Genomic DNA, 14,988 nt, shown 5'->3' on the forward strand with positions numbered 1-14,988 from the left:
GCTAGCTAATATTATACCTCTTTCAGCATTGATTTTAAGGCTGTTTAACCACGATTGCTGCTGAAAACCAACTTATAAAGATATTGGACCAGCTATGCCTATCGCCTATAGTACTAATGACAGTAGTCAAGACAGACAACTTTACCAGGACAAGTTTAGACTCAAAATATAGGCTGCTTGCCGACGTCAAGCTCTTTACAAAAGCCTTCTCTGATGAAGCAAGCTAAATGACACGAGCTTAGCTATATGCCGAATGGATATGCTACCCTCACGTAGCCTCTCTTAAACAATTGGTAGTCTTAAACAATCGGTAGTCTTAAACAATCAGTAGTCTTAAACAATTGGTCGTCTTAACAAAAGCATACACCTCACACACATGGTTATGGGCTTAAAAAAAGGAAGACACCTGTACCATGTCAGATATAAAGTTGAAATGTATTACATTTTGAGTTAGCATCCCAATATTATCACAAGACTGAAATATAACAAACACTTTGACTTAGTAACACCAGATTTTCAGTGTTTTATATTATTTTATTATGTTTATTAATTAGGAAATTAGAAAAAATATTAATTTGATTGCAGGAAAGTACTACATGCTATCCACAATGTTGAGCATTCACAATGTTCCTGGCATTGTCTGTTGTGATGTTGGGCCTCTCAAGTTTCCTCTCCGTGTGGGAGGTGGGAATTGACCAGTTGTGAAGTCCTAAATAACAGTTTGATGCATTCATCTGATTTGAACTCGTTGAGAAATGCAGATTGGCTAATGGCCAACAAGCTGCGTAAACCATAAACTAAAAGTACAGCTATCATGCTTATAAACAAATTATAGAGTTAAAAAAAACACATTCATACGTTGCTTTTTATAAATAAGGTTTTGTTGTTGCATTTAACGGAAATAGTGTTATAGAGGCCATTTCCTTAGTAGGTAACGTCAGAGGTCACCATGTGGGAGAAGTGGGCGCTCAAGATGATAAATGAGATTTGCACAAGTAAATACCAGTTGCAGGGATGTTCAAGTGGAGTTTTCCCAGTCATATGTGGTAAACTCCATAGAGAATGATAGAGGCCTCTAGTGGGCAAAATGCCGTGTTAAAATGGGAAACTGGGTCCCACTAGGCACAGACGTCAATTCAACGTCTATTCAACATTGGTTCAAAGTAATTTCATTGAAATTATGTGGAAACAACATTGAATCAACCAGTGTGTGTCCGGTGGGATGGAACTTACAACTTAATTGGCTGATCCCTCCTGGTGACCCTGTTGGAGTCATGTCCAACCGGGTTATCAGGAGGGATCAGCCAATCGTGAAGAAGAAAACTCACTACTTCAAAATGAAGATTGCCAGAATGGCGCTGCCACTGCTGTCACGGGCGCCACAATGGCACAGATACAAAGATAAGTCCTTTACCTATCTCTATGGGTAAATTTCCACTTCCATCTTGGTTACGAACACACCATGACACTGCCTCCTTCACTGCCAGATACGCACGTGTGACTCATACACGGGGCGTGTCTGTAGTACGGTACATCTCCCACTCCGGGGTAATGTGATGGGCTGTCACTGGTATGTAAGCACAACACAGGGTGCATTGAACAATTCATTGAAAACTTCAGCTTTGGCTTGCTTAAATAGTTTCAAGCTTCAAGTTTTAATGGCACATGCACAAGTACAATGAAATGCCTTTCTTGCAAGCTCTGACTGCCTTTCTTGCAAGCTCTATCAGTTTGCAAGAAAGGGTAATACCTGTTTTCTGAAATGGGTGCAAGAGGGATGTTCGTAACTTAGCATTTTCACGAGGTGCTGTCTGAAACATCCTATTCTCAACAACCGAGAATAGGCATACTGCCAAGGGCTGCTTGAATGCAGGGGGGAGAAGATGTTGTGTTGTTGTCTCTTTGCGTTTCCATCTTGCTCCGGTATAGGCTACTGGGGTGATGTCGGTGTAAATGTGTCAACATATTTGAGGTGTTGGCAGCTGCATAAACTATTCTCATTGAGTGTGGCGACATACTGTTATCGTTTTATCCACAACTCTCTGTCCATCGCCATTTTAATCTACGGGAAAGCCAAAATGTTCCCAAACTGGAGGATCCACCAATTCTGGTTTATCGACCCCACCACTCACCACAATCGTACAGAACTAGTTCCTAGCTGCGCCTCACACAAGGACTGTTTGAAATGCGGCAATTAAGATTTGAATTTTGATTACAACGTATGCATAGGCTCTAGTTGTTTTAACGGAATAGCATGAAATGTTTTTTCAGCTCAGATTTACTCAAGAGGCATAGGCCTACAACGCAGAGTAGGCATAGCCTATAGGCCAGCGTTTCCCAAACTCGGTTCTGGGGATCCCAAGGGGTGAACGTTTTGGTTTTTGCCCTAGCACTACACAGCTTATTCAAATGATGAACTCATTATCAAGATTGTATCATTTGAATCAGTTGTATAGTGCTAAGGCAAAAACTAAATGTGCAGCCCTTGGGGTCCCCAGGACCATGGTTGGCATACACTGCTATAGGCCTAGTGTTTTTATTTTATCATTTTTTTATGTATTCATTCACAGTGTGGACCGAACCGAGGTCCCCATACCGAACCGAGGTCCCCATACCGAACCGAGGTCCCCATGTCGAACCGAGGTCCCCATACCGAACCGAGGTCCCCATACCGAACCGAGGTCCCCATGTCGAACCGAGGTCCCCATACCGAACCGAGGTCCCCATACCGAACCGAGGTCCCCATACCGAACCGAGGTCCCCATACCGAACGGTACGAATATGTGTACCGTTACACCCCGAATGTTTACTGATCATAAAAAGCATGCAGTTTCTTGCTTTATAACTATGATATAAAACCTAGCAAGGGCTAAGCAACCCTGTCCCTGGAGTGCCACAGGTACTAAACTATTTTGTTTCAACTCAACACCACACCTGACCAACTGATCAGTTGAATTGAACACACCTGGTCTTCCAGGTCGGTTAAATCAAAAACATAGGACCAGGGTGTTGCCTACCCCTGACCTAGAGCTTAATGTGTACAATTGTTTTGCATGGAATAATTGGAAATTAGTAGTTCTGATATGCTCATATTACAACCAAATAATTGTAACATTTATTTGAAAATCACACACAGTTCAGGTTTTAACAGAGCTGGAGATGCACCTTATTGTGACATTTATTGATAATAAACAATAGACTACAAACTGCAGAGATTTTATTTTCCTTCCTCACTACAGAAGGGAATGGGATCCAAACACATTAAGCCACGGGTGTTTCAATACATGAGCCAGAAAGTGATACAGTTGGATTTTTGTTTGTGCGTGTGTGTGTGTGTGTGTGTGTGTGTGTGTGTGTGTGTGTGTGTGTGTGTGTGTGTGTGTGTGTGTGTGTGTGTGTGTGTGTGTGTGTGTGTGTGTGTGTGTACGTACCAGTTCTATATCTAGTTAAATAAGAATTAGAAAAAGTTTGTTAGCTATAACTACACAAATAAACTACTGTCTAGACTGGGTTGGTTGATGACAAAGAACGTGTCTTTCAAGGTCAAACATCAATGATGTGGCAATCAAACCATAGCACCCTGTTTTGGCATCATTACATTGACTGCCTGACACATCAAGTAATTTCAAAAATTATACTTGATGTTTTTAAGACCATAAATGGCCCATGATGAAAAACAGTACCATAAAAAAATGATTGTGTGTGAGTGTGGGATTGCTTGCTTGTGTCTTACTCACCATACATCTTGCCTTCGTCTGAGAGGATGATCTTCCTCCGTCCACAGGGAGGGTAGATGGCCAGGGCCTCCTGGAAGCTCTGCTCTATGTCTGGGCTCCACACCCCCTCGGCGTCCCCGTCCATGGCCTTGTCCAGCTCATCGTTCCCCTCTTCCAGCCCATCCTCCGGGCTACCGTTGGCACTCCACTCGTTGGAAGCAATGGTGGCGGCTCACCCTGGGCCCGACGACGAGCCCCACAGTCAGAGGATCTGGGGGAGAGAGAGAGAGAAAGAGAAGAATACACAGTCATTATCATCATCATCATCGTTGTAACTGCTGTCAACAACTTCATCATCATTGTCACCATTAGCAGGCGAGTACATTTAAAATGCAGTCGTATAAAGAAGGCTCCTTTGGTTGTCCGTTTTGAAATCTTTAAATATGTATGAACAAACAATACAGCCCTTGATTATTGTTATCATTGACACATTTTTATGTGTCTAAAACTGCCAAATAAATTCAAGCTATTCTATAAAACCTTGTTTTAATGGCAAACTAATCAGCAGTGACCTCAAAGAATTATTGTTGTTAGGGGAATGCTTCCCAATGTGGTCGCTTTATGGCTGAGAGCAGGCCGAGATCTTAAGTATTTTTCAAGCTGCCTCTTCTTCATTGTATTGTAGAGTCCCCTAAGTATCCATCATCCCATGATGCTTGTGTTTTTATATTTGAAATATGGCCGATGTTGAAAAAAATACACATATTGGACAAATATGGGGAAGGCCATTTGGGATGGTCCTATGGGTTAACTCAACTCCTCACGTTACAAGAACATTTTCAGGTTCCGCTGAAAAACCTATTCATGAGGGCATCATTGGAACATTTTGAAGTTGCGGTGTTGAAAACTTCCATAATGCAACTTAAAAAATATGAAGTGGAGGATTAAAAGAGCTGTGAAAAGTAAAGCTATTGAATTGTTTACTAAAAATCACAACTACCACATGAACATGTCTCTTACCTAAAACAAGTGTTAAATAGAGGGAACCGGGTTACCGAGATTTAGCAAGATTTCCTTCCCAAACCCTCTCCCTTTTCCAGGGATAAATAACTGCGAAAAATACATTATTTATATGAACAGCATGATGTGAAATGTAACTGTTAAATGATATGCAATGTCTAAATTTCTAAGGCGATTCAGCTATCTCTGTTTGAAGATGGCGCCGAAGAACATGGCTGACGTTTGACATTCTCCCAACCAATTGTGCTATTTTGTCAACAAAAAAAGTGTTTTATGTAACTTATTTTTTTACTTATTGTGTACATAATGTTGCTGCTACCGTCTCTGATTACCGAAAATAACTTCTGGACATCAGAAAAGCAATTACTCACCGCGGACAGGAAGTAGCTTTTTCCTTTTACGTGTCCGACGAGAAGGATATCCTGCTTTCACTGGAACAGGCCCAGATCCACGCCTTTTGCGTGAAGAAAAGACGCCGGAAAAGGGGACGCAGATCAGGGATCCTTCTGAGAATCCAGAGGCGAGCGAGTAAACTCCCACTGCCTTCCATTCTTCTTGCTAACGTGCAATCATTGGAAAATAAAATTGATGACCTACTATTAAGATTATCCTACCAAAGGGACATTAAAAACTGTAACATCTTATGTTTCACTGAGACGTGGCTGAACGAAGATACGGATAATATAGAGCTGGCGGGATTTTCCATGCACCGGCAGAACAGAGACGCTACCTCTCGTAAGACGAGGGGTGGGGGTGTGTGTCTTTTTGTTAATAACAGCTGGTGCGCGATGTCTAATATTAAAGAAGTCTCGAGGTATTGCTCGCCTGAGGTAGAGTACCTTATGATAAGCTGCAGACCATATTATCAACCAAGAGAGTTCTCATCTGTATTATTCGTAGCCGTCTATTTACCACCACAAAACAAGGCTGGCATTAAGACCGCTCTCAACCAACTCTATAAGGCCATAAGCAAAGAAGAAATGCTCACCCAGAAGCGACGCTCCTAGTGGCCGGGGACTTTAATGCAGGCAAACTTAAATCAGTTTTACCAAATTTTTACCACCATGTCACATGTGCAACCAGGGGAAAAAAAATCCTAGACCACCTTCAATCTACACACAGAGATACATGCAAATCTCCCCACGCCCACCATTTGGCAAATCTGACCATAATTCAATCCTCCTGATTCCTGCTTACAAGCAAAAACTAAAGCAGGAAGTACCAGTGACTCACTCAATAAGGAAGTGGTCAGATGACGCAGATGCTACACTACAGGACTGTTTTGCTAGCACAGACTAGAATATGTTCCGGGATTCATCCAATGGAAACCCAGATGCGAGCTGCCCAGTGACGCGAGCCTACCAGACGAGCTAAATGCCTTTTATGCTCGCTTCGAGGCAAGCAACACTGAAGCATGCATGAGAGCACCAGCTGTTCTAGATGACTGTGTGATAATGCTCTCGGTAGCCGATGTGAACAAAACCTTTAAGCAGGTCAACATTCACAAAGCCACTGGGCCAGACGGATCACTAGGACGTGTAGTCAAAGCATGCGCGGACCAACTGTCAAGTGTCTTCAATGCCATTTTTAACCTCTCCCTGACCGAGTCTGTAATACCTACATGTTTCAAGCAGACCACCATAGTCCCTGTGCCCAAGGATGTGAAGGTAATCTGCCTAAATGATTACCGCCCTGTGGCACTCACGTCGGTAGCCATGAAGTGCGTTGAAAGGCTGGTCATGGCTCACATCAACTGCATCCTCCCGGACACCCTAGACCCACTCTAATTTGCATAACCCCCCAACAGATCCACAGATGACGCAATCTCAATCACACTCCACACTGCCCCTTCTCACCTGGACAAAAGGAACACCTATGTGAGAATGCTGTTCATTGACTACAGCTCAGCATTCAACACCATAGTGCCCACGAAGCTCATCACTAAGCTAAGGACTCTGGGACTAAACACCTCCCTCTGCAACTGGATCCTGGACTTCCTGATGGGCCAACACTGGGGCCCCTCAGGGGTGTGTACTTAGTCCCCTCCTGTATTCCCTGTTCACCCACAACTGCGTGGCCAAAAACAACTCCAACACCATCATTACATTTGCTGACGACACAACAGTGGAAGGCCTGATCACCGACATCGATGAGATGGCCTATAGGGCGGAGGTCAGAGAACTGGCAGTGTGGTTCCAGGACAACAACCTCTCCCTCAATGTGAGTAAGACAAAGGAGCTGATCATGGACTATATGAAAAGGAGGGCCGAACAGGCCCCCATTAACATCGACGGGGCTATAGTGGAGCGGGTCAAGAGTTTCAAGTTCCTTGGTGTCCACATCACCAACGAACTATTATGGTCCAAACATACCAAGACAGTCATGAAGCAGGCACGACGAAACCTTTTCCCCCTCGGGAGACTGAAAAGATTTGGCATGGGTCCCCAGATCCTCAAAAGTTATTACAGCTGCATCATCGAGAGCATCCTTACCGGTTACATCACCGCCTAGTATGGCAACTGCTCTGCATCTGACCGTAAGGCGCTACAGAAGGTAGTGCGAACGGCCCAGTACATCACTGGGGACAAGCTTCCTGCCATCCAGGACCTATATAATAGGCGGTGTCAGAGGAAAGCCCATAAAATTGTCAGAGACTCCAGGCACCCAACTTATAGACTGTTTTCTCTGCTACCGCACGGCAAGCGGTACCGGAGCGCCAAGTCTAGGACCAAAAGGCTCCTTAACAGCTTCTACACCCAAGCGATTAGACCGCTGAACAATTCATAAAAATCTCCTTTTGTACACTGCTGCTACTCACTGTTTGTTTGTTATCTATGCATAGTCACTTCACCCCCCCACCTACATGTACAGATTACCTCAACTAGCCTGTACCCCTGCACACTGACTCGGTACCGGTGCCCCCTGTATATAGCCTCGTTATTGTTATTCTTATTGTGTTACTTTTTATTATTACTTTTTATTTTAGCCTACTTGGTAAATATTTTCTTCTTGAACTGCACTGTTGGTTAAGGGCTTGTAAGTAAGCATTTCACGGTAAAGTCTACACTTGTTGTATTCGGCGCATGTTGCAAATAAAGGTTGAATTTGATTTTAGAATTTTTTTTATCTGCATGATCAATCATCAACGCCCAGGGTGGGGACAGACAGCACATCTCAGTATTGAGCACAGTTCTCAATGCATGTATCACCTCATTATGGTAACTTTTTTCTTGTGAAAGTTAAGACTATAGCCTATTCTAGCCTATGCTACAGTAATATAAGGACTGAATGCACGTCTAATTAACACATCTCCATCTGTTTTTTTATTTTATTGTAAAGATTTTTTTGAATCTGCAGAGTTTTAAACACCCTATCACTCGGATATTGTTGCTTTGAATCAGTGTGCACTCAAGAACTCTCTCACAGTATTTCTCTCTCCATCAATTCCATTTAAATTGCATCCAAAATAGATAGGCCTTATCCTGTTCAATTAATATGCAGTATATATTACTGAACAAAAATATAAATGCATCATGCAATAATTTCAATGATTTTACTGAGTTACAGTTCATATAAGGAAATTAATTACACCCTAATCTATGGATTTCACATGACTGGGCAGGGGCTCAGCCATGGGTGGGCCTGGGAAATAGTTTTTCCCCACAAAAGGGCTTTATTACAGACAGAAATACTCCTCAGTTTCATCAGATTTCTGGGTGGCTGGTCTCAGATGATCCATCCAGGTGAAGATGCCGGATGTGGAGGTCCTGGGCTGGCGTTGTTACACGTGGTCGGCGGTTGTGAGGCCGGTTGGACGTACTACTAAATTCTCTAAAATGACATTGGAGGTGGCTTATGGTAGAGAAATTAAGATAAAATTCTCTGGCAACAGCTCTGGTGAACATTCCATGAGCCAGCATGCTTATTGCACACTTCCTCAAAACTTGAGACTTCTGTGCCATTGTGTTGTTTGACAAAACTGCACATTTTAGAGTGACTTTTATTGTCCCCAGCACGAGGTGCACCTGTGTAATGAGCATGCTGTTTAATCAGCTTCTTGATATCCCCCATCTGTCAGGTGGATGGATTATATTGGCAAAGGATACATGCTCACTAACAGGGATGTAAACACATTTTTGTGTATATGGAACATTTCTGGGATCTTTTATTTCAGCTCATGAAACATGGGGCTAACACTTTACATGTTGAGTTTATATTTTTGTTCAGTGTATAGATAGATGTCCTAACCTACCTCTTTCAGGTAATAAATTCAATGCAGCCTTATATTTAGCTAATGAATGATGGGTTACTCATAAGCTTATAATTTATAGCCTCTGTCGCTTGCGCATTACACACCGGCGCTCAACTGGCCTGTCTCCTTAAAAAACGCTCCTTAGCTCTTGGAGTTGGAGTCCCAGGAAAAGCTAGACTAAATGCATTTCTAATACTTCTTATTATTGGAAGAGGGACGCAAGCTCTTGTTTGCTGAATGTTAAATACAGCAGTCAATAGAAGGCGGGATGTCGGTAGGCGGGATGTCAGTAGGCAATAGCAGTTATTTATTCAGACCCATAACCATTCAGATGGCGGTAGGTAATAGCAGTTATTTATTCAGACCCATAACCATTCAGGTGGCGCTAGGCTATAGCAGTTATTTATTCAGACCCATAACCATTCAGATGGCGCTAGGCTATAGCAGTTATTTATTCAGACCCATAACCATTCAGATGGCATTAGGCTATAGCAGTTATTTATTCAGACCCATAACCATTCAGATGGCGCTAGGCTATAGCAGTTATTTATTCAGACCGATAACCATTCAGATGGCATTAGGCTATAGCAGTTATTTATTCAGACCCAAAACCATTCAGATGGCATTAGGCTATAGCAGTTATTTATTCAGACCCATAACCATTCAGATGGCGCTAGGCTATAGCAGTTATTTATTCAGACCCATAACCATTCAGATGGCATTAGGCTAGAGCAGGTATTTATTCAGACACATAACCATTCAGATGGCGCTAGGCTATAGCAGTTATTTATACAGACCCATAACCATTCAGATGGCGCTAGGCTATAGCAGTTATTTATTCAGACCCATAACCATTCAGATGGCGCTAGGCTATAGCAGTTATTTATACAGACCCATAACCATTCAGATGGCGCTAGGCTATAGCAGTTATTTATACAGACCCATAACCATTCAGATGGCGCTAGGCTATAGCAGTTATTTATACAGACCCATAACCATTCAGATGGCGCTAGGCTATAGCAGTTATTTATACAGACCCATAACCATTCAGATGGCGCTAGGCTATAGCAGTTATTTATTCAGACCCATAACCATTCAGATGGTGCTAGGCTATAGCAGTTATTTATACAGACCCATAACCATTCAGATGGCGCTAGGCTATAGCAGTTATTTATACAGACCCATAACCATTCAGATGGCGCTAGGCTATAGCAGTTATTTATTCAGACCCATAACCATTCAGATGGCGCTAGGCTATAGCAGTTATTTATACAGACCCATAACCATTCAGATGGCGCTAGGCTATAGCAGTTATTTATACAGACCCATAACCATTCAGTCTCCTGAAGAGAAGTGAAAGCCTGCTGTATCTTATTTTTCTATTATTCAGGCATGTCATTACAATGTTGAAAATAACAAAACGTATTTAATTTAACTGTTGAAAGCAAGGAAGGAATGAAGCAACAATAGAGAGAGAAAGAGGAGGTAGGCTAATACATCCGTCACACAACATTAGGGGAAATATTATGAAAGTTATTAATGTGTCAGCCTACTAATTATGAACATTTTAAATAGGCACTATTACATTTCAAAATTAAAATCAAATTCACTAGCCTATAATTGTAACGTTGTCGGCTGCATGTCCTGCACCAGCATTGTATGTTGTCTACCAGCTTCATGGTTTGAACGTGGTGTGTAATTCCAGTCCATATAATACAGTATATGCTAATACAATACAGTACAGTAATACAGTCTACACTCAAAAAGATTAGCCTACTGGAGCTTGTTTCAGTATTTCAGTAATCAAAGCTCTAATCCAATCCAGACATATTTATATGCTTTTTCATCTGGGCATGGACACTACAAGGTGTCGAAAGCGTTCTACAGGGATTCTGGCCCATGTTGACTCCAATGCTTCAGCTGTGTCAAGTTGGCTGGATGTCCTTTGGGTTGTGGACCATTTGGGTAGTGGACCATTCTTGATACACACGGGAAACTGTTGGTGTGAAAAATCCAGGAGCATTTCAGTTCTTGACACAAACCGGTGCACCCGGCACCTACTACCATACCTCGTTCAAAGGCACTTAAATATTTTATTTCGCCCATTCATCCTCTGAATGACACACACAATCTACATCTCAATTATCTCAAGGCTTAGAAATCCTTCTTTAACCTGTCTCCTCCACTTTATCTACACTGAGTGAAGTGGATTTAACAAGTGACATCAATAAGGGATCCTAGGTTTCACCTGGATTCACCTGGTCAGTCTATGTCATGGAACGTTGCTAATGTTTTGTACACTCAGTGTATATGACAGTCTAGCACTTCAAATTACATCAGATCAAAGGCAGGAAAACCAGCTCTACCTCCTGAAGGAAAACCCTCCAGTCTGACTAGGCCTGAATGTAACGCAGTAGGCTAGACACAAACCGAGCACCACCACTAAGTCTAGTGCCTAAGTCTGGTTGAGGGAAAGTCTGGTTGAGGGACAGTATGAGATTTTGAGGTAAAGCTGAGAGCTTTGGGCCCCCCAGGACCAGTGTTGGTCTTAAACCCAATGACTGAATGTGGAGATCACGGCAAAATTCGAGAGGCTCTCGCACAGCAGTCAGCAGGTAGGTCAGCAGCTCAAGTATTCAAAGCTAAAAGTCCACAGAGATCAGGCTGCAGCTATACATCTACCCCAACACAACTCAAGATGAGCAGATCCAATTACCAGAAACATCCACAATCACTACAGTAAACATCCACTGTGGTAGAAAAGTGTGGGTGCATATAGCATAATGCACATGCACTGGTCTAGAAGAATCCATTGCATGTAGGGTCTATTAAGACCAGAAATGTTGTGTCAAATGTGTCCAATTGATGTGTTCTTTTTTGGAGGCAGTCCCAGTGTTTATCCTGGTAGTGAAGACACACAAACCCACCCTTCTTTAACACTGTCCGGGTGGTCTGTAACGATCGTCGTCATATTCCTCCTCCTCGGATGAGGAGGAGCATGGATCAGACCAACACGCAGCGAGGTATGTGGACATAATGATTTATTAGACAAACGACGAAACACAAAATAACACTTTAGAAAACAAAATAACAAAACGAACTAAACAGACCTAAACTTACGAACTTACATGAAACGAAGAACACACGAACAGGAACAGACAAACCGAAAACAGTCCCGTGTGGTAACATGTACTGACACGGAAGACAACCACCCACAACAAACAATGTGAAACAACCTACCTTAATATGACTCTCAATCAGAGGAAACGCCAAACACCTGCCTCTAATTGAGAGCCATACCAGGCAACCCATTAACCCAACATAGAAAACACATAACATAGACTACCCACCCAAAACTCACGCCCTGACCAATTAAACACATACCAAACAACAGAAAACAGGTCAGGAACGTGACAGAACCCCCCCCTCAAGGTGCGAACTCCGGGCGCACCCCTACAACTCAAGGGGAGGGTCTGGGTGGGCATCTGTCCGCGGTGGCGGCTCCGGCGGTGGACGAGGACACCACTCCACCACTGTCTTTGTCCCTCTCCTTCGCGTCCTTTGAGTGGCGACCCTCGCCCCCGACCATGGTCCAGGAACCTTCACTAAGGCCCCTCCTACATAGAGGAGACAGCTCAGGACAGAGAGGTAGCTCAGGACAGAGAGGTAGCTCAGGACAGAGAGGTAGCTCAGGACAGAGAGGTAGCTCCGGACAGAGAGGTAGCTCCGGACAGAGAGGTAGCTCCGGACAGAGAGGTAGCTTAGGACAGAGGGACAACTCTGTACTAATGGCAGCTCCGGACTGAGTGGCAGCTCCGGACTGGGTGGCAGCTCCGGACTGGGTGGCAGCTCCGGACTGGGTGGCAGCTCCGGACTGGGTGGCAGCTCCGGACTGAGTGGCAGCTCCGGACTGAGTGGCAGCTCCGGACTGGAGGGCAGCTCCGGACTGGAGGGCAGCTCATGACTGGAGGGCAGCTCATGACTGGAGGGCAGCTCATGACTGGAGGGCAGCTCATGACTGGAGGGCAGCTCATGACTGGAGGGCAGCTCATGACTGGAGGGCAGCTCATAACTGTAGGGCAGCTCATGACTGGAGGGCAGCTCATGACTGGAGGGCAGCTCATGACTGGAGGGCAGCTCATGACTGAAGGGCAGCTCATGACTGAAGGGCAGCTCATGACTGTAGGGCAGCTCATGACTGTAGGGCAGCTCATGACTGTAGGGCAGCTCATGACTGTAGGGCAGCTCATGACTGTAGGGCAGCTCTGGCAGCTCCTGACTGGCTGGCGGTTCTGGCAGCTCCTGACTGGCTGGCGGCTCTGGCAGCTCCTGACTGGCTGGCGGCTCTGGCAGCTCCTGACTGGCTGGCGGCTCTGGCAGCTTCTGACTGGATGGCGGCTCTGGCAGCTCCTGACTGGCTGGCGGCTCTGGCAGCTCCTGACTGACGGACGGCTCTAGCGGCTCCTGACTGACGGACGGCTCTAATGGCTCGGGACAGACGGGCGGCTCTAATGGCTCGTGGCAGACGGATGGCTCAGAAGGCGCTGGGCAGACGGATGGCTCAGAAGGCGCTGGGCAGACGGATGGCTCAGAAGGCGCTGGGCAGACGGATGGCTCAGAAGGCGCTGGGCAGACGGATGGCTCAGACGGCGCTGGGCAGACGGATGGCTCAGACGGCGCTGGGCAGACAGATGGCTCAGACGGCGCTGGGCAGACAGATGGCTCAGACGGCGCTGGGCAGACAGATGGCTCAGACGGCGCTGGGCAGACAGATGGCTCAGACGGCGCTGGGCAGACAGATGGCTCAGACGGTGCTGGGCAGACGAGCAGTGCAGGCGGCGTTGGGCAGACAGCCGACTCTGACCTGCTGAGGCGCACAGTAGGCCTGGTGCGTGGTGCCGGAACTGGTGGTACCGGACTGGAGACACGCACCTCAAGGCTAGTGCGGGGAGCAGGAACAGGGCACACTGGACTCTCGATGCGCACTATAAGACTGGTGCGTGGTACCGGAACTGGAGGTACCGGGCTGAGGGCACGCACCTCAGGGCGAGTGCGGGGAGAAGGAACAGTGCGTACAGGGCTCTGGAGACGCACAGGAGGCTTGATGCGTGGTGCCGAAACTGGAGGCACTGAGCTTGAGACACGCACCACAGGGAGAGTGCGTGGAGGAGGAACAGGGCTCTGGAGACGCACTGGAAGCCTGGTGCGTGGTGTAGGCACTGGTGGTACTGAGCTGGGGCGGGAAGGTGGCGCCGGATATACCGGACCGTGCAGGCGTACTGGCTCCTTTGAGCACTGAGCCTGCCCAACCTTACCTGGTTGCATGCTCCCCGTAGTCCGTCCAGTGCGGGGAGGTGGAATAACCCGCACTGGGCTGTGTTGGCGAACCGGGGACACCATGCGTAAGGCTGGTGCCATGTACACCGGCCCGAGGAGACGTACTGGAGGCCAGATATGTTGAGCCGGCTTCATGGCACTTGGCTCAATGCTCACTCTAGCCCGGCTAGTGCGGGGAGGTGGAATAACCCGCACCGGGCTATGAACACGTACAGGAGACACCATGCGCTCTACTGCGTAACACGGTGTCTGCCCGTACTCTCGCTCTCCACGGTAAGCCCGGGAAGTTGGCGCAGGTCTCCTACCTGACTTCGCCACACTACCCTTTAGCCCCCCCTCAAGAAATTTTTGGGTTGTACTTGCGGGCTTCCAGCCTTGCTTCCGTGCTGCCTCCTCATATCGTCGCCTCTCCGCTTTAGATGCCTCCAGCTCCGCCTTGGGACGGCGACACTCCTCTGGCTCTGCCCAGGGTCCTTCTCCGTCCAGAATCTCTTCCCATGTCCAATCCTCCTTGACCCACTGCTGCTGTCGTTGCTGTCCGTTAACCCGCTGCTTGATCTGGGTTTGGTGGGTGGTTCTGTAACGATCGTCGTAATCCTCCTCCTCGGACGAGGAGGAGCATGGATCAGACCAACACGCAGCGAGGTATGTGGACATAATGAT

General features: G+C 46.0%; 1 protein-coding gene across 2 annotated transcripts in view; it reads right to left on the reverse strand.

Annotated features, from left to right (window-relative positions):
* LOC120058541 (transcriptional enhancer factor TEF-5-like) overlaps positions 1–14,988 on the reverse strand; it is a 69,605-nt gene that overhangs the window by 32,556 nt on the left and 22,061 nt on the right. For both annotated transcript variants that reach the window (XM_039007296.1, XM_039007307.1), the window contains exon 3: positions 3,738–3,987. In XM_039007296.1, coding sequence (XP_038863224.1) covers positions 3,738–3,861 — 124 coding nt within the window. In that variant the 5' untranslated portion in view covers positions 3,862–3,987. The remainder of the gene's footprint in view (positions 1–3,737; positions 3,988–14,988) is intronic.

The sequence above is a fragment of the Salvelinus namaycush genome, chromosome 2 (genome assembly GCF_016432855.1).
Source record: "Salvelinus namaycush isolate Seneca chromosome 2, SaNama_1.0, whole genome shotgun sequence".
NCBI classification, from domain to species: domain Eukaryota; kingdom Metazoa; phylum Chordata; class Actinopteri; order Salmoniformes; family Salmonidae; genus Salvelinus; species Salvelinus namaycush.